This window comes from Leuresthes tenuis, unplaced genomic scaffold, assembly GCF_036924035.1.
Source record: "Leuresthes tenuis unplaced genomic scaffold, fLeuTen1.0.hap1 SCAF_3, whole genome shotgun sequence".
NCBI classification, from domain to species: Eukaryota; Metazoa; Chordata; class Actinopteri; order Atheriniformes; family Atherinopsidae; genus Leuresthes; species Leuresthes tenuis.
This window is the reverse complement of record NW_027325357.1, coordinates 6,823,693-6,848,105: the sequence shown is the minus strand read 5'-3', so window position 1 is coordinate 6,848,105 and position 24,413 is coordinate 6,823,693. Positions and strand designations below refer to the sequence as shown.

The 24,413-nt window shown below is 39.0% G+C and overlaps 1 protein-coding gene across 4 annotated transcripts; it reads left to right on the top strand.

The window, feature by feature from the left end:
* Nucleotides 1–362: 362 nt before the first annotated feature.
* On the top strand, nucleotides 363–24,212 carry st3gal8 (ST3 beta-galactoside alpha-2,3-sialyltransferase 8). Of its 4 annotated transcripts, none has more exons than XM_072381587.1 (9): nucleotides 363–457; nucleotides 17,665–17,999; nucleotides 18,717–18,852; nucleotides 18,943–19,081; nucleotides 20,016–20,209; nucleotides 20,295–20,474; nucleotides 21,076–21,121; nucleotides 21,275–21,394; nucleotides 22,575–24,212. In XM_072381587.1, the coding sequence occupies exons 2-9, from the start codon at nucleotides 17,849–17,851 to the stop codon at nucleotides 22,740–22,742; spliced, it is 1,134 nt and encodes a 377-aa protein (XP_072237688.1). In that variant the 5' UTR covers nucleotides 363–457; nucleotides 17,665–17,848; the 3' UTR covers nucleotides 22,743–24,212. The 4 variants fall into 4 exon arrangements, with proteins under 4 accessions (XP_072237688.1, XP_072237690.1, XP_072237689.1 ...); XM_072381589.1 differs by lacking the exon at nucleotides 363–457 and adding an exon at nucleotides 464–805; XM_072381588.1 differs by lacking the exon at nucleotides 363–457 and adding an exon at nucleotides 16,634–16,819.
* The last annotated feature ends 201 nt before the right edge of the window (nucleotides 24,213–24,413 follow it).

The following is a 24,413-nucleotide window of genomic DNA, read 5'->3' as shown; positions in this document are numbered from 1 at the left end:
TTGCATGTTGCAGACCATTGCAAAATGTTAATTCTTAAATGTTTTGGGTTCGCTCTTGTTCTGTTTTGCACGTCATGTTTAAAATCTGTTTAACCAAATCTTACCAAACCACAGCTGCAACTACCGCTTTCCTAACTGTGACCGCATCTCACAAATTCACCCCCTTTAGAAACTCGATCTGTATGGAACCGTAAACAGACTGAGCCTCCATATGACAAGCTTTAAAAGTCGGCAACACACACAATATTATATACAGCCTAATCTGCACTGATGATAAGTAAAACTAATGATAATAAAATTGAATGAAATTATCATAGTAATGACAATCAACCCCTCTTCCGCCGTGCCCCCCACCGCCCCTGTGGGCGGGGCTTCTGGTCTGCATCATCATGCAATCTTCAGCACCGCAGCTGAAGAAACGAAGAAAGACCAGCCGCTATCTCCGCTGTAGACTCATGTAAGTTTCTCATTTTCCGTTTGTTCATAGTGGTATTTCGGGCCGTATTACCAGCCGTTTACGTGGCCAGGTTACGCCTGGACCCGGGCACAGCTCGCCGTGGGAATCTGTGCGTGTGTGTCGCAGTGTGTGGTGGAGACTCGGAGCGAGCAACTTCGTAAAGTTTTCTATCAAACTTTTCAATTTTTCTACGGTTTGTTTGCCCACGTACTTTGTAGTTGTGTGTGTCTCTGCGAACAAAGAGCGAGCGTGACACCGAAAAGAAAGAGGAATACTGTGTGGGAGGCTGAGGGGAAACAAAATGACCTTTTATGTCTTCAGTTTCTTAAACAACTTTCTGTAAAAACGGTAAACTGATGGCGACTCGCGCAGTGTACCGTTACGGTTGGGCAATAGTTTGTCATGGAAATCTGTTTTATCCTTATTATACTTGGCTTCATGAAGTTGATAAGTGCTATAAGATTTGATTGGGTTGTCTTTGGGACACAGTTGGCCTGTATTAACCTTTAATGTGTAATATTCCATGTGTCATGCATGATGTAAATGGCAACATCACCAAACTGGATACTGACAGAAATATGTGGTTTGTGGTCCATTTTTTTTAGCTTTTGCCTAATGGTATCGTTGCATATTGTCTGGTCTTTCAATGCGTTTCCTTGCTATGTTCATATTCCTACAGAGTAGGCCTATGTATGTTTTTCCTATAATATTCATCTGCTGGTAGCCTGTAGTTTGCGTTGCTGTTGTCCCTCAAAACAAAAAGGGCTTCTTCTTTCTACTCTCCTGCTCTATTCTCTGGGTTTCTGTTTGTTGAATTACTCATTTAACATCACAGAAACTATATTAGTACTATATTTCCTCAAAAGTCCGTTGCAATTTGAAAATAGTGTGAAACTTGTAAAGTGCAGAAGCACAGTTAACTGAAGGTGGGAAGAAAATAACTAGTTTGCATCTAGAGGGAAGACTTTACCAGTAGATGTTTTACTCAAGATTACTTCATTCTTTTATAGTTTCATGATAACAAAAATACCCAAAATAGAAAGTTTAGCCACTCTAGACTGTCAGTACACTATACAGTAGACCCCCTCTGGAAAGTATTGCAGCTTGTTAAGTCTTTCAGTTCTTGTTTTTCAGAGATTTCTATTCCTCTGAGAGTCCCGGGTCGTCCAACGTCAGGGAAATGCTTTTGTTTGAATTTTGGGGCATGCTTATCTTGTTTTTTGCCTGTGTGTTGCTGTCTGATTGGGGTTTGGTTTTGCCTTCATTAATTTCTCTATTTGTTTTCTTGGGGTAGTTATTTCAAGCTGTTTTTACACACAATGTAGCCCAGTGACTTCCTATACAATTTTCTGTAGGGACTATGTGACAAAAATTTGTGCAACATTTGACTCTTGACTTCCTTGATGTGCATGCTGAGTTAGTTGTTGCCTCTCACGAATAGATTGTCTAGATTACATATCTTGCACACTGTGCAAGTATACTACAGCGAGAATCTCCTACCATAAAGCACGTGTAAACTGCTACTGTGAAGAAAGTCTGCAACCTAATTCTCCAAAGACCGTTTCCAACGCTGCTGTGTGAAATCTGGTCTCCCAGACTTCATCTTGACCTTTACTGATTCTGCCATTAGTTAATTACATTACGACATAATATTACCTGATGTTATCTTCTTTTAGTCTCTTGCTGTGTGGGCATTTGTTATTTTCATTGTCAGAGTGCTAGGAATCTGCTCCAAGGAGTTGGTGCTTATCAAGCTTTGGAATTCAACTTGCCTTTCCTGAAAATGACTATGACAAAGTCCCAGGCCTAAAAAAGCTTTATCATGGTACTCCTTTCCTTTTTTCATCGGGAAATTGTACAAAACAAAACCAATACCTCTAGCCTTGCTTAACATGTTAAGGCATGTTTCATCTTTAGGCCTTTTTGAGGAATACCACTGTATGGTTGATAGATTAATAAAAGATTATTGTCAAAATCAATCAGTTCTGTTATTGTAGTTTGATCCATTTAGACTCCTCCTTGGTCCCCTGTTGGTAGAATGACCAACCAAGTGCCACCAGAGCAGAGGGGCCCCCTCTACCTTCAGGAAGCTCTTGTAAGCTCTGCTTGTCAGAGATTACTTCTTATCCAAAGCTGACCTCTAACTGCTTTTTTTTTTTTTTTTGCTTTCGAACTGCTCTTAACTAACACATTTATTGTAAGCTACTCTTTAAAATATACACAGATGTTAATTCTCCTCTTTCGTCTTCTAAATTATTAAAAATGTAAATGTAACTACCATCTACTATTTTATTATCTCTAACATTAATCTGGTATTTGTCAGCTAGTATTATCTGTCTTTTTGGCTTGGCTTCTGTTTATCATTTTAAAACTTCTTTATTAATAAACTAACCATATATTTATTTGTGACTTCATTACCGGTATGTATATATTATCCTATATATATATATATAATCCTTTTTATTGCTGGTCCTGTTCAGATAATGTTTTTGTTTATCAGTTGAGCCCATAGCTCTTCGTGGGTGTTTGTTGTATTCTCTTTGTGTATATAAAGAACCTGAATTTGATGTGTGTGACTGAAACTGGACACTGAAATGTTTAACATAATTATAGATAGAGAGGGAGGTTGTGTGGTAGGAGTCAGATGTAATTATAGAGGCCTGACTCTATATCTGAACTACAGAAAGTGATTGTTAGAGACTCACTGTCTGCTTTTTGTTGGTATCATTTCTGTTATTTGATATCACTTCAGAAGTGTGAACAACTTGACAGTGACTGAATATAGCTGCACAACGGCAATATTAGTATAATGAAATTGTATAGCACTGTTTAGTCAAACTTTAGTTTGGGGTTTTACAGTTTCAAAGTAAGTGTTGGCATCTGTCTGTGAGTCAGTAACCTAACAGGAAGTGACTTGTGTTTTTTTTTTCTTCCATCTGATGTGTTGCTAAATTCACCACTTCAGCATTTCTGAGAGCATGTTTTCCTCTCTGTCTTTGCGAGGGCTGATTTCTATTTGTGAATTAGGATATTTATGTCAAAATGACAACATTTAGCCTATCCTGAGCTCTAAAGGACTGTTGGATGGTTAAGATTTTTATTTAAATTTAAGAAGGGGCTCTAAAATGCAGTAAAAATGTTTAGGAGTTTGATTCCCATTACTGTTTTTCACACTTTCAAAGGACTGTTTGACAGTTTAGATCAGGGCTGCATAATGCAACATGTGACTATCAGGGTGATATTAAGGTTGCAAAAGACTTCCTGCAGTAATTAGGAGGCTTTAGACCTTTGTCACAACAGACAAGCATATGTGTATTTAAGGCTTCATTCCACTTGGAGAAAGTTCTCCACCTGTGCATGTTCTTCAACTGACAGCGCGCACAGACAGGGCTGGTTACCGAACTTCGTTTCTTTTATGGCACTGAACGAAATGTTTCGGTAGTACCGAGTATCAAAACATGCCTTGTCTTTCGGTGCCAAGTTTCGGTACCCAGAGAATAATCACGTGATCAAGAACTGATCATGTTACCCTCAATTGGCTGTATTAACGTTACACTTTGCCACATGCAGGAAAATGTGGAGAGAAGGAGTTCACGTGTATCTGCGTTGGGAACTGTAGTTGTGTGTGTGTCGCCGAACCGCGTAAACAATGCCACGAGGTCAAAAGCGTGGCTCCATTCCACCAAGATTAATGCCAATAGTACGCAATGCAATATATGCCAAAAGGTCATCGCTGCCAAGGACAGCAACACGACTAATTTAATGAATTATTTGACCGTGCACAAAATCAATTTAAGAGTAGAACGTTGCTCCGTGTTTTACTGCAAGAAGGTCGGACCGCAACCATCCTCTCTGCATTCAAGTCAGTCTGTGGATGCTACAGAGCCCGAGCGGCATAATTCAAAATCTCCACCACTGGACTCTGCTTCATCTGAAAGTACCGAGGACAGCAGTGTGTGGCATTTTAACAGGCAAATTAACGTTCAGCGAAATGTGGCAGTAATCTCAATGTTACTGCAACTTAGTATGTGCAGAAAGCAGACATGTTGATTTTTCAGAAGAAAAACTGGTAAGTGAAAAGTATCCTCAGTAGTAATAGTATTAGACACCAACCTGTCACTTGTTTGCAACTGTTTTGCTCTGGAAATTATTTGTTGTTAATTTTTTCTGTAAGAAAACTGCTTGGATTGGAAGAATACTGAGCTGAAAAATAAAACTTAAGATTTGTATTGTTATGTGTAATGTAATTTGCTTTTTGTTAGAATTGATATGATAAAATTGGTACTGAAAAAAGTATCGCTCTGGAACCGGTATTGAAGTGAAGGTATTGGTATTGCTAACGGTATCGAAAAATTTTGATTGATACCCAGCCCTACGCACAGATGTAGAATTTGAATGCAGCCCACAAATATTTTCCATGCAGCCCTAGTTTGTATGAGTTTTACATATTCGGCACCAACTCACAACAAAAGTAATCTCAAGGCTCGTAAAGGTACAGTGAAAGTATAATCCAGGTCAATCAAATCAATTGTAATCCACTTATAATCAAATTCAATACATTTAATTAAAATCTAAATTAGTGAAATTAATTTATTGGCAATCCGCAAAGTTGCCCAGCTCCCAACGGATTGCATCAAAGCTTTTCTTTGATTCTGCCCTAAGACTGTATGAGGTGACAGTTGACTGGAAAACTCCCTTTTTACAAGTCAAGTTAAGTTTATTTGTATAGCACATTTCATGTACTAAACAATTCAAAGTGCTTTACATAAAATAAAAGCATTGCAGCGGGGAGTGGAAGAAGCATTAAAAGTACATAAAAGAATATCAAGAGAAATAACTAAAATAATTCAAATGAAATTAAATAAAATAAAAAAGATTTAAAACAAACAACAGTTTAGATAAACTAAAAGATACCGTGCAGATTTCATGCATAGACACATGAGAAAATAAGTGTTTTTAACCGGATTGAAAAATGTCTGCATTTGACAGTTTAATCTCCATTGGCAGTTTGTTCCACTTGTATGCAGCATAACAGCTAAATGCTGCTTCTCCATGTTTAGTCTGGACTCTGGAAGAAAGAAGAAACCTGAAGCAGAACCATGTGGGCACTCTTCCATTCAAGCGTGGGTCCTCTAGCAGAGGCATGGGAGCTTGAGGGTTCTAGAAAGTACAGACTGAGATCTCTGATGTTGTTCCTGGGATCTGTTGGAGCCACTCTCCCAGTTTGGGGAGGGTCACGACCCCAGAGTGCTCTGATTACAACTGACACCTCTATTGCTGTCATTGTCAACATCTTTTCAACTTCCTCCTTCTTGATATTTTTCGAGCTTGTTGTGTTCCTTCTCGATGTTGCTGTCACCTTGGATTGCTACATCTGTCACGACTGCCTGCTTCTGTAGTTTGTTGATCACTAAAATGGTGATCTGAAGGTAGATCTTAGCTCTGTCCTTTTTCATCACCTTTGGAGGTATTTCTCACTTTGACAATCGGCTTTGTATTGGCGACTGAGGTTATCTTTCTTAGTCCCACTGAGCTCGTGATTCAGGCTCTTTGTATTGTGTTGATGTTATAAAGTTCCAAGCATTCCAGTATCCATGTGTGCAGCATTGAGTTGTAGACTTTCTTATAGTCCATCCAGGCAGTGTACAGGCTTGTATGTCTGATCGTACTGTCTTGGGTTTTGTTGATCAGCAGCTGGTGCTTGGATCCTCTGGTGTTACTTCCAATTCCCCTCTGGTCCCTCTGATGCTTTACTGGAATTTCCTTGTGTACAGAGGCAGATAGCTGGAAGGAATTGCCCACCTGGGGATCTTTTATGATCAGAACTAACTGTGTTCTTGGTGCAGTCCAACTCTTCATACTCTTCATGCTGAGGCTCTTTCTTGGATATCAGCCACCGTGATGGTCACTGGTTCTTGGTCTGACAGATGCTGGGTCAGCTCTCAAATCCATTAACCATGGAGCATTAGTGTTATGCGATGCCTCTCTCTTCCATATGCTCTTCCTGTAGCATTCAGTCTCATCCCAGGGTGAGATCTCATGCTATTACCCTGTAACTGAGAGTATGATTTGGAGGGTTCAGTGCAGAACATCCTATTTGCTCTCCAGACTTCTGCTTCTCTAGTGTACCTTTCAGGTGGGCAGCCAGAACTGTGACTCTTTGTTTGGCAGTTTCCAGCACCTTTCTATTTCTTAGGTTCTTTCTTCAGCGCACCTTTCTGCTCTTTAATTGCTGGCTAACCTCTCTCCAAGTTCCCTTGATCGTCTTCTTTTTGTCTATCTTTACATTCATTCTATGTGTGTTGGCTTTTGACTCCATAGTGTGCGAGGACTGTGTGCTTTAAATGTCATTATCAGCACCAGTCTGCCAGGGTGCACAGTTCCCCCTGCGGCCATTTTTGTGACCATGCAAACTATGCATTTTGCAAGTGTGTCAACTACCCACAACTACCCCTTCAATTCAAGAGGTAGTTAAAAAACAGAGCAGTCAGAAGATGACAACCAGAAGAAGAACAACGTGTTCGATCATTTTGAGGAGAGACGTGTGAAGAGACCATTATTCCACATTAAACTGAACTGATTAATGTGCATTCCTAGAATGCTTTGGTGCCGCGGACCCAAATGGTATGATAAATGGAAGCCAAGAAGCTAACTTTACAGTTATGGGGCTGATCAAGACTTTATGCAAGATGTGTTCCTTAAAAAAGGGTGAGCCATAACAAAACAAAACTGTAACAAAACTGAACACATCTTTCTGTTTTCCGCATCGAAACTCCAGCACTCATGAAGTTTTGGTATCAACCAAAGTGCTGTTCATTTTGCTTTGTATTCATTTATTCCTCTATGCGTTTCTAAGGGGAGTGTGCATCACAATGACATTAAACGCTCCATTGGTGTCCATACATGTTTTTTAGTCCTAACATACCAACTTCTAAAATACAGCAGTGTAGAATGGATTTGGATCACAGGGCAGGCTTGTTGTGGAGCAGTTTATATCCGTACAGGGGACCTTGAATACAATCAGTTGGTGCTGCACAGCTACTGAGCTAATCTGTTTGTGCAGTTTTGGACTCTGTATCTCTCTTCCATCAAAGGTCAGCGCTATCAGCTAACTTTGCTAATGGCCTGCAGCACAGTGTGGATCAAATTTCAGCTTAATGTAAAAAGCTGGAAAGAGTAGGTTGGGGCACTTAATTCTTTAGTGATTTCTAGTTTAAAGCTGATGTGACAGTTATTGGAATGAACCATTGTTTAATATCAAACTTTTGGTTTTATATTGAAAAAAAAAATTCAAAAAAGGGTTTGAAAATAATGAAATTCAGCCTTCAGTGTGCAATGACTAGTTCAAAGTCAGTGTACATAAGTCTGTGTGTTGGATCTATAAAATAAATATGCCTTTTAACTTTAACTTGTCACACGGTAAGCCAACACAAATACCAGCACCAGATGCTGGACTGAAACAGGTGTTTTCATAGAGGTTTTTTTTTTTTTGTCAATCATGATTTGAATCCTATTGAATCCCCTCTATTCTGCTATTTATTTGTTTAATTTTAATAGATCCTCAGTATTGTTGAAAACAGAAATTGAATACAACTAAATATAATATAGTCGTGTGCTTTATACAATAATACATCGGAAAAGTAAAAAATGTCTTTTCAATTTCAAGATTCTAAATAAAAAATGACATCTTCGTAACTCACCCTTGTTCCTCTTTAGTAATTCCCCTCAGAGGTGTTTTAGCGGCGGATCAACATCCTTTCACTCAAGACCCCAATACCCAACACAAGCACGTCACTCCCAGCTCAAAAGTCATATGTGAAAAGGCCTTTAGACAGCGTGACCCTGATGTATCAACCAATTAGTCGACATACAAATCAGCACAATAGTATTTAGCCCACATTAACAGTGTTACAGAGGAATACAAAACATTTTTATTTTAAAAGACAGGATTCAAATGAACTTTTTCTATAACAGCGCTAACATTTTTCCTGTTGATCTGAAACAAAAAAATTTTGGTATTTTCAGTATATTGTCTATTACTTTATCATTTACTTGTCACTAAAGATATAAAAGTCATTTTAACTGGAGCTCCTGAATCTTGTGCTGGTGCTCCTATTTTAACATCTGTGCAACTGTTGGAAAAAGTTAGTCTGGAACCCTTAAAACAGCTGTTAGTCTCACGGAAACTCGCTGAACATTAGTCACAGGAAATTGTTTTTGGAAAAGCACCTACCGGTGTCTGCAAACTGGTATAAATAAATACACAACCGGCTCAATGGTCAGACTGGAGTAAAGAGATGGCGTGTCCCTACCCCACAAAAACATTTGGTGTAACAAAGCCTTAGAATATGTTTATTAAATCATCAACAGTACAAAACTTTCAAAGAAGACGGATTATTCCTGTCAACTTCTACCACAAAAAAAGATCTCTCCTATTTCCTGTCCACCATCATGCACAAAAAAGCCTTCAAATAATTAAAACGGCATCAAATAATCAGTCGCTTGACTGTAAACAGTAGATAAAACTCAGTAAAGTAATATTTTGCCTTTGTCACTATGACACTGTTAGAGAGCTGGCGCCGCTCTTCCTCTGTGGTGTCGCCATTATCCAGCTGGTCACTGTTCTCCATCAGCAAAGCAGCTGCTTTCCATCTGGGTATTAAAATAGAGGTCAAAGCTCATGGAGAAAGACTGGAAGATGTGCAGTCACAAAGTTTTCTCAGCACGGGAAACCATGTGACCTCTAACCTTGGCGCCCTGTTCTCCTCGCTGCAAACCCTAAAATAGCACACAGACTGTGATAGACAGACAGCTGATAGTTGTTAAGCCTCCACTGTCCTTTTAACTCAATCTGTTGGTGTTACAGGCTCTTATGAGGATGTTTTCTTAGCCTTGAGATGAGCAACGGGGCCTCTAATGAGCAGTTGCACACGTGCACGAGAAAGACTACAAGCAGGAAAAGAAGCAGTTTCTTCAAAATGCATTTAATTGTTTTTAATAATCTCACTAAACCTCAAAATAAAAGTTAAAAGTTGCCCAGGCTAGAGCTGAATGATATGGACTCTTCATTTAAAATTGATTGGTGTTGCACAATGTGTCGCAGTCTCAAGTTTGGACTCATCGATTCATTCAGAGTGAATTTCTCTGGTAATGAAAATGTAAGAAAAGTCAAACCTGCTGCTTCTTACTGATGTTGGTGATTAAGTCACAGCTTTTAAACCATTTTTACTGTCTTATTTTTTGTGATTGAAGTACATTATAATAAGACAATCCTACATGATTGATAGTATGTCGATGTACTGTAGTGCATGTTAATATCTGCTTGAGTTTTTCTCCTTTCCTGGCACTGCTTTGGATTGAAATGATTGACTTTTTAAACTTATTTGTGAAATTGCGCAATGTATATTGAATTGATGTTCGATATGATTGAAGTGTCACTTCTTTCTGTGTGGGCTTTAGGCTGGATATTTCTGGACATCTGATTAATTTACTGTGGGCTGCCTTTGTGTTGAAGCCCTTTGTACCAGGACGTGTTTGCACTGGGAAGATGACACAGTCAAGCTCTGTGCTAGCATGCTAATCCAGGAGCTTACTTTTCTGTCGAACTTTCTAATGAGAGCGTTGCCCTTCCCAGCAGGGGAAGCTACAGAATACTTGAGAAGTTATAAGTGTGTTGATGTGGTAACCAGTATCTGTCCTGACTTGTATTCCCAGGGAGTGTTAAACAAAATCATTGGTACTGTGGTTGAAGGAGTGTTGTAGTAATTGTAATAATGTATTAGTGGTTAAAGTGGTACTGACCACCTTTTAAAACAGGACATTACATTTATGTCTTCAGTCAGTAATACAAACTGACTGAAGACAGACATGACTGTTTTTTCAGACATGACATTTCTGCTGCAGTCAAAGACGTTAAGGTTCCAAAACTTTGGAGATTTCATTATTCAGCAAGGTTACACGGACAGTTGAGTCGAGCTATGGTTATACCTCAACCTGGCCATTTAATTGGACCAACATCCATGTCTCAGTATACATGCATGGGAGTGAACTCAAGTTAATGATTGATGAATGTCCAGGATTTGTATGGAGAGAAAATCGACTCAAAACATCTGTGCGTGCGTAGCACTTGACTTGTGTGTGCGTTCAATCTGATTTGTGCGTGCTACTTGATTTGTGCGTGTGTAACTTGCTCGAAGTTACGGACAAAACGATAATTAGGAATTGAAAAAGTCTCCTACACACACACATCGTTAAATACGCATGCATGAATCGCCTGATACACACGCACAAAGCTATAGATCAGCACGAAGGGTTTTGAGACTGTTTTCACGCCTCCGGGAGGCCTCACAGATTCGTCCGTGCATGGTGCATTTAAGTACTGGTGGAAAGCTGGGTCATCTGGATTTTCATCTGAGTCGAGCGTTATTTCCCTCGATACTTAGTTCCCTCTAAACTTGTAACATATTGTGAATAATTGTGGTTAGCAGGAGTTAACAGAGAAATGTGTGGAGGACGCCGCATCAAAGTACCAGACACATAAAACCTTATCTGAAATGATCTGAAATACTGGCTCTCATTATAATCGGATAGCAAAGCGAGCAGATTTAACTTTACTTCAGAGGGCAGACCACCGTCATGCTCCGCCATTACCGTCATCTTACCTCCCGATTTGACTGTCAATTTTTCCCAGCCAAAGAACAAGTCCACCACCAAGCGGTCGTTGCTTTAAAACATCTAATTACATTTGTAAGGCTCATAAATGCGTATCTGTCCATATAAGGCATTTTAGAATATTGCAAAGTAAATGTGTTATGGGGTGCTGAGATATTCTCTTTTACACAGATCCACAATTATTATTATCCGCACAAATCAGATGTTTTGAGCCGATTTTCTGTGGACTTTGTAAATAAACATTGTAGACAATTCTGCCACTTCTTACTTTCTCTGTGAGATATCGTAGTACATGTAAGTGGGTCAAAGACGTGGCATGTCAATTCTGGTGTCCGAACCATATTTATAATATTAAAAAGACATAACATTTTTAAAACACTACAGTTTGTTACTCAATTCTCCCCACTTTACTTATTTACATGAGCATTTACTTTAAGAAATTAAAATTTAAGGAGCTATTTATCTCAAAAGTACAAAACTGTCCTTCCTGGATAACGTCCGGGCTTAAAATGTATGCACAAAAATATGCTAAAAATTTCAAAAATCCTAATTAAAGCATCAATTATGTACTTTTATGTATCAATTATGTTTTATTCAAGAAATACTTTTGTCCCTGCTTTTGGAGTCCCAAATGTCCTTCCTGGGTAACACACATAAAGTGGCTACATATGCCCATATTTGGACATGGACTGTCATATTGCAAGGTGTTGCATCAGCCAACAGACCCTGAAGGACCCCCAAGACAGAGCAAAAGGTCAATAGGTCTCTCTTAAAATGTTGATATTTTACCTTTTCGGTCGGTCGTACATGACGTCCACAAATCATGTGTCTTTCTGGATAACGCTAGTAAAACATCTATAATTTTTTTACTTTTTAAAATCATCTATTTCATGTCAAATATGACATTGATGTGTTGAAGATTAAGCTAATATTTTATTCAGTAGACCCAGTTAGTGCCTGATTATAAAGGAAATGTAGTTTTTTTTGTCCTTCATGGATAACGATATGTCCTCCCTGGATAACAAAGATATTCTGTTACCCAGGACATGTCCTCTGTTATCCAGAATGGACATGTTTTTAAATTCAGATTGTTATCACTATCTGTAGCTTATTAGGCATCGATTTGATGTTGTAATGTTATATTAATGATAAATTAAACGATTGAGGAAATATTATGTATTTTTTTACTTTTATGACATTTTTTGTTATCTTTTTCAAAGGTAACACCACAGGATATTTTCCGTTTCCTGTCTGTCTCAACTATGCTATCTAATAAATATCTTATATATATATACATATACTGAGCTAATCTTTATGTTTTTAGGGGTCTAGCAGCGAAGCTGCAGAACCCTATTGTTTTAGTAGCTTTTCTTATTAGGGGTCTAGCAGCGAAGCTGCAGAACCCTATTGTTTTAGTAGCTTTTCTTATTATTCTTCTACTTTCCGCTGCAATTGAAGTCTATGGCAGCCCCATTAACGCAATGGTAAAAAGTTGTGAAATTTGGCACATCTAATTAGGACAGTCCCATTAGCAAATTCAACAAATTTCGTGCCCAAATTCAAAACTCTCTAGCGCCACCAACACGTCAAAGTTTGAAGCCCATTCAGCTAAATAACTTTTGACTCGTTGATCCAAATTTCAAAAACAACATATCGCTGGAATCCTTGGATCATGACGAGTCCAACGCACCCTATGACGTCATTTTCCGTCTGACTAGATTTTCCGCCATCTTGGATTTTGTTGAAAACCTTCAAAAAGTTTCACAGGTCACAAATTTTGACCAATTCTCATGAAAATTGGCACACAGTATCTTTGGACGAATCCGCACAAAGGATACGAAGCGGATTTTTCAATTTCGACTTTGTTCACCCATTACAACCAATCAAAGTTAACGGCGACAACGCCAAAAAGGACGTGAGGCCATATCTCAGCAACCAGTTGGTCTTTTGACATCAAACTTATGACACTGACTCATAACTCGATCCTTAACAGGCCTAAGAATTTTAGTGATATTTGACCTATAGGTGGCGCTATATTTAGCAAAAATGCATTTTTGCTCATAACTTTACACCTGTTTGTCCAAATTTCACAAATCAGGTACCGTTGGAGTCCCTAGATATAGCCGAGATCAACCAATACGATGACGTCATTCGCGCCATCTTGGATTGTCCGCCATTTTGAATTATATCAAAAACCTTCAAAACGCATTACAGGTCACCCAGATTGTCTGATTTCCACGGGACTTGACATATAGAATCTTCAGACTGAGCCTCACATGAGCTTTTCAGTGATATTTTTTAATTCACTACCGTTTGCCCGTAGCAGCCAATCGAACTCAGCAATGACGCGCCAAACAGGACGTGAGGCCATATCTCAGCAACCATTTAATCTTTTGACATCAAACTTATAACACAGACTCATGACCAAGTCTTTAAGAGGCCCAAGAAGTCTGGTGAACGTCCACCCAGTGGGGGCGCTATAAGTAGAAAAACTGCATTTTGCTCATAGCTTTGGAGCCGTTGGTTCAAATTGGACAAATGAGGTACCGTTGGAATCCCTGGATGAAGACAAGTTCATTTCAAATACCAAACTTGGTCTATGGACTCATGATGCCCTCCTGAGCAGCCGCAGGCTTACCTGCTGTTCTGCTAGACCCCGCCATCGCTGCTTGCAGCTATATTTATTATTCTTCTACTTTCCGCCACCATTGAAGTCTATGGCAGCCCCATTAACGCAATGGTAAAAAGTTGTGAAATTTGGCACATCTATTTAGCACATTCCCATTAGCAAATTCAACAAATTTCGTGCCCAAATTCAAAACTCTCTAGCGCCACCAACATGTCAAAGTTTGAAGCACATTCAGCTAAATAACTTTTGACTCGTTGGTCCAAATTTCAAAAACAAGGTATCGTTGGAATCCTTGGATCATGACGAGTTCAACGCACCCTATGACGTCATTTTCCGTCTGACTAGATTTTCCGCCATCTTGGATTTTGTTGAAAACCTTAAAAAATTTTCACAGGTCACAAATTTTGACCAAATCTCATGAAAATTGGCACATAGTATCTTTAGACCAATCCGCACAAAAGTTAGGAGATGGATTTTTCAATTTCGACTTTGTTATTTAGCTACATCAATTCAAAGTTGGCGGCGACTACGCCAAAAAGGAGGTGAGGCCATATCTCAGCAACAGTTTAATCTTTTGACATCAAACTTATAACACATATTCATAACTCCATCCCAAACAGTCCGAAGAATTATAGTGATCTTTGACCTATAGGGGGCGCTATATTTAGCAAAAATGCATTTTTGCTCATAACAATGGACTCGTTTGTCCAAATTTCACAAATAAGGTACCGTTGTAATCCGTGGATATATCCGAGGTCAACGAATCCCATGACCTCATTTGCGCCATCTTGGATTGTCCGCCATTTTGAATTATGTCAAAAACCTCCAAAACGCATTACAGGTCACCCAGATTGTCTGATTTCAACGGGACTTGACATATAGAATCTTCAGACCAAGCCTCACAAGAGCTATCATGTGGATTTTTTTATTTCGTTTCCCTTTGCCCGTAGCAGCCAATGAAACTCAGCGATGATGCGCCAAACAGGACGTGAGGCCATATCTCAGCAACCAAATAATCTTTTGACATCAAACTTCTAAGACAGACTCATGACCAGGTCTGTATGAAGCCCAAGAAGTCTGGTGAACTTCCACCCAGTGGGGGCGCTATAAGTACAAAAACTTCATTTTGCTCATAGGTTTGGAGCCTTTGGTTCATATTGGACAAATGAGATACCGTTGGAATCCCTGGATGAAGACGAGTTCATCTCAAACACCAAACTTGGTCTATGGACTCATGATGCCTTCCTGAGCAGCCGCAGGCTTACCTGCTGTTCTGCTAGACCCCGCCATCGCTGCTTGCAGCTATATTTTTAATAAAGTTTTAGTATAGCTTTTGATGTTTGAGGGTCAGTTTTGTCCTTGCAGATGCCACTGTCTAATAAAGAAAGGCAGAGACTTTTCAGGGCCAGGAAGAATGCTGACCCACAAGCTAGGGCTGAGTATCTTGAGAAAAAGAGAGAAAGGTATTGTGATTTAGTAATGAAGAGATTATGCAGATCAGTTAAAAATGATAATACGTTAGTTAAGCAATGTGATGTGATGTTTATGGTAGGGCATATTTCTTCTGGAGCATCGGCATCTTGGTAATTAATCAAACCTGTACACCATGTAATTTGTTTTATTTCTAGGTACTACAAAGATAAATCCAAATCTCAGCCCAAAACACCTATTCAGCTGATGACTCCTGCTGCTGCAAAAAAGAAAAGAGAACAATAGAGGAGTAATAAGAAGAGGGTTAGGGTTAGACTGAGACAGTCAAATAATTCAACCCAAATTTCATATTGTATTACAGTATTGTGTTTTTTGAGTTGAGGATACAATAACAACCCTTTTACTTACACTGTAAAAAAAAATAAGACATTTTCCATCTTTTTTTCTCTTTTTGGCACTAAATATTGTGTGACAAACAGGAACGAATGAAGCCATTTCACTATAAATGTCCAAATATATTACATAATTCTGATAAAAATGGGGTTTTCTGAGAAGTAATTATTTGTTGAGCTCTAACTATAATTATACAAAAACTTTTGAATACCAACAATGATAGAAATTTGAATTAATTTTGAAAACCATTTACGTTACCCAGGAAGGACATTTTCCATGGGAGAAATCATATAATTCACTGAAAAATGTTTATTACACTCTTAAAACAAATTCCTGTTGTTGAGTGATATACAAAACACCCTAATAATGATAGAAAGTGACTTAATGGGTATTTTTAGCCATTTTAATTTTTTTCCATTTGTAAAATCCTTATTCGTCTTTGACCCAAGTATATCAGAATTCACTACACAGATGTTATACTATACAGTTGGACTTTTCTAGGTTTTATAAGTCTGGTTTGGTCAGACTAACATGTTTACATGGATTTTATAAGTCTGGTTTTGGTCGGTCTAACATGTTTACATGGATTTTATAAGTCTGGTTTTGGTCGGTCTAACATGTTTACATGGATTTTATAAGTCTGGTTTTGGTCGGACTAACAAAATGTTTTTTGTTTTTTTTCCCTCGTGTGTCATGTAAATGTGTACGCTGATGTTTGGTTATAAATCACTATACGTTCTCACATTGTGATGACTTTCCCATCTTTTTGAATGTCAAAGGTTTTCAGTCATTTAACCTTGAATTGAAGTTTAAGGCTTCGTTGGGATTTGACAAAAAGTGATTTTGAAAAATAATGTAAAAACTGTCGTTTCGTATGAAGTGAAACTACGCTTTTTGTACGTGTGCACATTGAACCATTCTGTACAAATATTATAGACTAAACTGTTAAACCATCAGTCACACAGCCATAAAAAAGAAACACACACAGGACAGCTGACAGACTGCACACAAACACACACAGTCAGAGGGAAAAAACTGAAGCAGACGAGAGGTGAAACGGGAGAAACTGAACCAAATCCAGATCTGATTGGTATTCAGAGACCGAGTTTGTCTGCAGGCAGACATTCCTGCAGGAGCAGAGGGGAGGTGATGTGGAGGAGGAGGGAGGAAGAGGGTGACTTCATTCTTCAGTAAAGATCAAGAGCTGGGGCTCTGCTTTTCTTCCAGTGTTGTACAAGGTAGAGGGCAGTGTGTTTGTTGGACGTTGTTGATGATGCCACTGCTTTGTTTTTCATTCATTGGTATTTTAAAACTTGTAAGTAACTAGATTGTTGTTGAAAAAACTAAATCCTCTTAAATACTTATGCTGACTTTGTAATATTGTGATAAGTTTGTCATCACTTAGTAAAATTTAACTTTAAAAATCCTTTTATTGAAATATTTATAATAATACTTTTTTTCATCTACATTTTGGTCAATGATTGTATATTAAAATAGTTTATTATCATACGTTTCTTTCAGACATTTTAACTTATTGCTATGGATTGTAGATTAATTATATATTTAGTTAGTAAAAACTTGGAATAGTTTTGAATATTAAGTTTGTTTATGATTTAAATTTTTTTTATTTTTTAGTTTGTTGCCTTTGACATTTGATCTATAACCATATTTACAGAAACCATCAAATTAGTCTTTTATTAGATATTAAAGTGCAATTGTTGAAAGAAGTTACTGTAAATTTGTCACATAATGTGTGTCTTGCAGAGCATAGTTTTGTTTTGAATGAATGTTATGGATACTGGCTCTATCTTTAGGCAGTAGCTGCTATGAGTAAATGTATGTATGCATAAACATAAAAAAGTCGATTACGTGTTCGATTATCCCAATTATCTTGATGTCTGTAATGAATGATCTGTTATCTGCAGGAGCCCAACAGCAACATTAAACAGGCAGCATGCGCAAATATAGTTCTTCAAAATGCTGTGATCCAAATTATTAATAACAAGCAGCTCAGAAACAGAAGTTCTAATCCATTTGTTTATGATTTAACCTTGTATAATTGTTCTTCTGTTTGCAACCACAGATCCTGTCCTTACCAGTGGAAAAACAGCTCTGGAATCGAGCTTAACAAAGATTAAACTTATCGGAGAGACGACAGAACGTGGAAAATGTACAGATGACAACAACTGTGTTGACACAGCTAGTCAACTGATCTATCAACAACTCCTCCTTCCCCCTGCTGACACGCTTCCATTGGCCGTCCAGCCATGTTGCTAAAGAGGAAGCTGTGTGCCGCTGTGGTGATTGCTACCGTCCTGTTCCTTATGCTTGCAAGCCATGGCATCCAGAGGAGACATTTCCTGCTAACGTCATTAGTCCAGCTCAACAGCCGGGTCATGCCTACCAGAAGAGAGACGGGTAAGAAGGTGGTGTAACATACGAAAGCAGGAACAACTTGCGGGAAAACCACTGTAAAAGTAGTTGTAGTAGTTATTAACCTTAAAAAAAGCTGCATGGTACTTGCGGTATACTAGGAGTAGCAGCTTTGGTAAACATTAGTAAGAGCAACGGTAGCTATGCCAGTTGTGTGACAGAAGTGGCAGTTTGGCGGTATCATACATGCTATTTATTTCAAGAACAGTATTAGTATTAGCAGTTTTTGGCATTCCCAGATCTGCCACAATATTAAAACCACCTGCATTATAATGTGTAAGTCCCCAAACAGTACAGACCTTAAAATATGGCGTGGACACGAGACACCTGGGAGTGTCTTCTGGCGTCTGGCACCAGGGTGTTGGGAGCAGATCTGTTAGATGCAGATCAGATGTCACATGCATTCAGCAAATACTTGATTACATTTTGATTCGGGGAGTTGGATGGACTTTATGTTCCTCACAGTTCAAGCCTTTTTAATTTTCAGAGTAGTGGGACCATAGATGCATATACATGGGTTTGCTCTTTAACAGTGTTGGTTGGGTGGTACATTTGAAATGTTCCCCCACAAGAATGCCTAAGACACGAGGTCTCTCAATAGAACATTGCATTGCAACGAGACGATGAGATCACCTGGTATTGATTGTGGCTGACCTGCGTTGTGGTATACAATCACATTGTTATCTGTGTTTTTCTTTGCAGTGATTCAACCCACAGTACCTCCTGCTGTCTTGACCCCTCCTCCTCCCAGCATCACAGAGTTTGAGTCTGAAGAAGAAGAAGAAGATGAGGAGGAAGAGATGTCAGAAGAGGAGGAAGAGCCTATACAAGATTTAAGGTATAGGCAATGCACTGGAGGTGATGAACTCTGTATCCATTGATTCTCTGCTCAGCCCTTGTCTGACTCCTCTGTCTCATCCTATTTCAGGCAGTGTGGTTGCTCAGAGTCTTGTATTTCAGACCGAGAGACGTCGGAGTGGTTCAGCCAACGCTACGACCCTAAACAGCAACCCATCCTCAGAGACACCAACAGCGACTTTGACTCCAGTGCCCTTGCATGGTGGCTGGTGAGGGCAAAAGGCAGTGAAATTTCCAATGGAACAAGATTTAAAATTCTATATCTGCATATCAAATATTCTGTCTGAGGTTTAACATCCAAATTAAAAAGTGAAAATTGGATTGTGTTGGATTATAACTAAGATGTTGTTCAGTGAAAATATACCCACAGCCTTCTGCCACAAAAAACACAAACAGTGTAAACTGCTTGTAATCTTGATATGAGTGTTGTTACTGTAATAGTTTAGGGAATCACTAAAGAGGTATTTTTTTGTTGATTTCTTCAGTAGCTGAATGTGGACAAGGAGAAATGATAAAATCCTGATTCATCTTACAGGAAATCATTGCAGGCTGGCCAGTGGAACCGCCTGCAATCATGTGCCAGCACAGACAAGCTGTATCACAAGACAGATTCAGTTTTATTTGAAGACCACAAAGACTGTAATGTAATATTCTGCTTAGTGTTTCAGCATATAGTCCCGACCAGTCATGAAAATTTCAGAAAATGCCTCAGGCTTGTCCTTATGGAAGTTGTCAGCAGTCTGCATAAGGAGACAGATGTCTTGAGTGTTTTTTTTTTTCTGCATTTATAGATTGAGCCTTGCTGCAGAAACCATTAGTAGATTAAAAAGAGGAGGGGTAGTAATGCTGCAAACATCACTCTGGTACACAGTTTGCAGTGTATTCCCAGCAGTTGTGTGTGTAGAACTGTACTGCAACTGTATGTGGTTCACTGAATTTAAAACAACACAAAGGACTGAGTGTCATTATTGCACATTCAATGAAGAGGACCTTCTTGTTCTGGTGTAAACTTCTCTTACATTCCTGGAAGGGGGATATGTGTATTTAGTTGATTGTAATGTCTCACATTACCGTTGGATGCCCTTAAATCCTGCATACAGATCCTCTGAGTGTCATTATAGAATAATTTCATGTGTTCCACAGGCTCTTCAGCGCTCTGGAAATGATCAGACATTGGAAAAAGTGATGTCACAAATGTTCCGGGTTATTTCTCCGCCCACTGTAGAGACCAGGCCAAAACCCTCCCGCTGCCGTACGTGTGCAGTTGTTGGCAACTCTGGCAACTTGCGAATGTCCAGCCACGGCAAACTAATTGACTCTCACAGCTTTGTAATCCGGTGTGTATGTCCAGACACATGCAAACACTCTCAGACACAGACGTGAGCACACAGTTCTCACCTTCCTTATCATACTCCCTTTTAGAATGAACAAGGCAGTGACTCGAGGTTTTGAGAAAGATGTTGGGAATCGAACTACACATCACTTCCTGTACCCGGAGAGCGCAGTGGACATTGCTCATGGTGTCAGCCTCGTGCTGCTGCCGTTCAAGCTGAGAGATCTGGAGTGGCTGACCAGCGCATTGTCAACTGGCCAGATCAAAATGTATGACATATGAATACACACGTACTTAGTATCTACGAATAATTAATAAGATAATAATTATACTCAATTTCTACAGTTCTATATTTAAGACATTTTCCCACTGCACTATCTCTCAAAGTGCACTTAATTAACCAGAACACACTCACGCTCTAGCTGCCTCTTGACATTGTAAATGGTTCTGTCATTTCTCCATTTTCCTCAGAAGTTGCTTTGGATAAAAGCGTCTGCTAAGTGCATCAATGTAAATATAAATGACAGGGTGAAAAGTAATACATTTAAAATAAAAAAGACCAAAAGTTTATGAAGTTGATTGATTTAGCTTTTTTTATTTTTTAAATACATAAGTGTGTATGAATATTTTTAGAACTTAATGTTAAACTTAACAATTTTGTCATTTGTAAGTATGGACATAATGTGAACACATTTAGAAAGAATAAGAAGTAGTCAGTACAGTACTTTATGGTCACCAGGAATGATCTTGCCCTTCTATCTTGATCATGTACTCTGAATTAAATATACATAAATTCAAATATATGAAATAGATTTGAAACACTATATACTCATAAAAACCAGTACGGTAATTGGTATTTTGTGTTTTCAGGACCTACATGCGGGTTAAAGAGAGAGTGAAGGCTGATAAAGACAAGGTAAATAAACAGTTCAATATGTTCCTCTCCCATTGCACCATCAGTGTTACTTCTGCTCTCATACTCAGTTTTTGCTGCCTTTTCATCAGTTGAGTTGGTCCATTTATAGAGTTAAGCCATGTTCACATGGTAACATCACGTGTCTGTGTTCAGGTGCTGGTGGTGAATCCAGTGTTCTTTAAGTATGTTCACGATAGTTGGACTGAGCATCACGGTCGCTATCCGTCCACGGGCATGCTGGCCATCATCTTTGCCCTGCACATCTGTGATCAGGTAGGAGGTTCATCTTCATTGAAGTGAATTACTTTCTAAGGCTGTGTTTGAATTGTTCATTTTGGAGGTGTTTAGCCATTTTTTAATGCTGTCGGAATTGTCAACTTATTCATCAGACACTGATCACATCGATCAGTAGCTGTACGCCACACTACTTAAACTTTGAACATGCTTCTGTGACCTCTGCATTGCGGCTCCACAAACACACATCTGCATGTTGTATTGTTTAGCTGCCAATTGGGGGCAGCCTCATAAATATGTGGAACAGTCTGAGCTGTGAGCTGCTCTTGGTTGTATTGGTGCTGTTGTTGATCCTTCCGTCTTTGCTTTGCCGTGGAAAACGCAGAGATCATATTGGACAAAGAATTCTGTTGTGACAAAGTGAAACTTGTGTTAAGATACTGAAGATTAGGAATAGCTGTCGTCAGAGCCTTTCAGCCATGTTTCTTTGCTTTTTAATGGTTTTGGTGCTTCATCCTACGTGCTGCTGTAAAGTTTTTGGAAGATAGCATGATGAAATACCCAAAATCCTTCATTCTACAGGGGCTTTTAGTGACACTGACAGTAACAGTGAAAGCAGAAATGAGCCCTTTCCTCTTGAGAATGCAAACATTTCAGCCATGAAAGTTCTTTTTCTGCCTGACCCATAGCATTTTAGAAATTGTAAGTATTATGCAGAAAACATGTGAAACTTGAGTTGTCCTGTGTAAACGGTAAAAATATGGATGTGTTGCAGTATAACTTTTTTTGTTTTAATCTTTACTCACAAGCTTCAACAATGGGCACACCATGTCTCCAAGAACATTTGTATACCTCCAGTTATTGTTTTCGTGGGTAATGTTAATTACCGGTAAGTTGAAAATTGTAATGTTGTTACAGCTGCAGGCAGGTGAATATGGGACAATTATGGTGCATTTTTGTCATAAAGGTTTAGCGTATCACTATCCTACCAGCATTTGTTTATGTGGCACATAACAGATTATCTGGTGCATAATTTGAAGCACTGCTTTCAAGTGGTGTCCAAAATACATTGGCAGCTGTCTGTCCTCTTTATGTAATGAGCCTAATGCAGTGCATGAGTGAACAAATGGACAGTCCAAACACAGCCTTTGTTTCTGAAAGGCTATTTGAATGTGAAAAGTGTTATTGTGATTAGAATTGGCTCTTTGTCCGTGTTTAGGTGTCTGTATTCGGCTATGGTGCTGACCAGCAAGGAAACTGGCACCATTACTGGGAGCAGAACCGCTATGCTGGAGCCTTCAGGAAGACTGGAGTCCACAGCGCCGACTTCGAGACAGAAGTCATCCATAGGCTCGCCAAAGAGGGCAAGATAAGTCTACACCTGTGACAACCACTCACCAGATGAGTGAGAGATCTTCTGGCTGGACTGCTGACAGATTTAAAGACCTGCTGTCTGATGCCTAATGTCAGATTTACTGACTGACACACCAATAAACCAGCAAACGGTCCCACAGATCAGCTAATTGACTGGCGTTTCTACTCCGCTGACCTTCAGCTGGGTTTGGTTGATTGTTGGCACATCCATCTGTCCTCTGGCACTGAACAACTAAATCTGAGCCAGCTCTGGACTGAATGTGGTTTTTTTTGTTGTTGTTTGTTTGTTTGTTTTTTCTTTCATCAAATACCACATTTGCCTTGAGTCAGGCATGCTGGATTAACAATGCTGCTTCGCCTGGACGTTTTTAAATGCCTGTGGACACAAGTGTGGAAGGTGGAGTCACTAACCACGCCACCCAGTATCTGGGTTTATTCCCTGTGTGGACATCTGCTGGTTTAAACAAGTTCTAGCTCAACTTGAGTAATCAATATGTCTGTCTTTGGGACTTTTTACCGACCGTCCTGCTGTCTGCGACTGATGGGATTGACCACAATAAGTTTTGCTCTGAGTGGGGAACAACCACAGACTTTTATATCTTTTTCTATTAGATTTTAAAGACGATATACAGGTATAGCCTGTTTTTTTTTTTTTCTTTATTAAAGCACTTTTTCTGAAGAGGAAATGGTAGGAGGAGGTCATAATATTGCTTTTCTGTCCAACCACATAAGACTGAATTTTTTTTCATTTTTTTTAGATCATTTATAATGTATCCATTTACTTTAACTGTATCTTGACACAAACCATCCTGCGCAAGAGGGTCCTGACAGGAGTTGGGATCGGGATGAAGGTTGTCTGAATGTAAGCAATGATATTTCCTGTCTCAAACCTGTGTTTGTTTCTCAGTCTGTCTTTTGAGCATTTCCATTGTTATTCAACAGTCTGTATTTGATTATTTTACCCAAAACAGGAAAGCATATTATTTGTTTTGTGGGAATCCTGATTTATTAAAATGTTTTCTACTCAACCATCACGGTAAGCAATAGATGTTAGAGGAACAGATACTTCTGTAGCAGATCAAGTTCTGAGGAAAGAAACAATCATTTCTGTATCTCCAGCAACATTAGCAACATCTGCGGCTGCTTTTGGCTGCAAAAACAAACAAACTGAGTCGTGTTTGGAGACTTTTATTGTTTGAGTCAAATGATCAGAGAACAACAGGGTCAGACATCCTGTATTCCTCTGAACAACATATCAGCTGAGGCGACTAACAGATATAAAGGAGACCACCACAACTTCCAAGATTCATAAATCAAAAGTTAACAAAGAAAGTCAGTAAGTAACATGACCAGTTTGTGTGCCTGACAGAGTAGTGGGAGATGTAGCATGGCTGCAAGTTCAACCAAGAGTGAAATGAGCAGATAAAGACTGAATATTTCAGCAGGAAGCCATGACAGCGGTACCACCTGCTCTGTGAATGTAACTGTTGACGATTGTCATTTACAGTCATCTGAATGTTTGTGTCTTGTTTTACATTACAAGGAGTTTCAGGACGTTTTCACACGAGCTTGCAAAAAACCCTTCTTGAGTGCTAATCTGATTTTGAACTGTTCATTTGTGTGTGCCTTTTACTGCAGTGGAGGAGTGTTGAAAATAAAAGAAACCTCTGTGTATTATATGCAG

Excerpts from the sequence above, each read along its gene's own strand:
- st3gal8 (XM_072381587.1), top strand. The coding sequence starts at position 17,849 with ATGTTGCTAAAGAGGAAGCTGTGTGCCGCTGTGGTGATTGCTACCGTC. Across the intron at positions 18,853-18,942 it reads GAGCCTATACAAGATTTAAG|GCAGTGTGGTTGCTCAGAGT; the intron begins GTATAGGCAATG and ends ATCCTATTTCAG. Across the intron at positions 20,475-21,075 it reads TCAACTGGCCAGATCAAAAT|GACCTACATGCGGGTTAAAG; the intron begins GTATGACATATG and ends TTGTGTTTTCAG.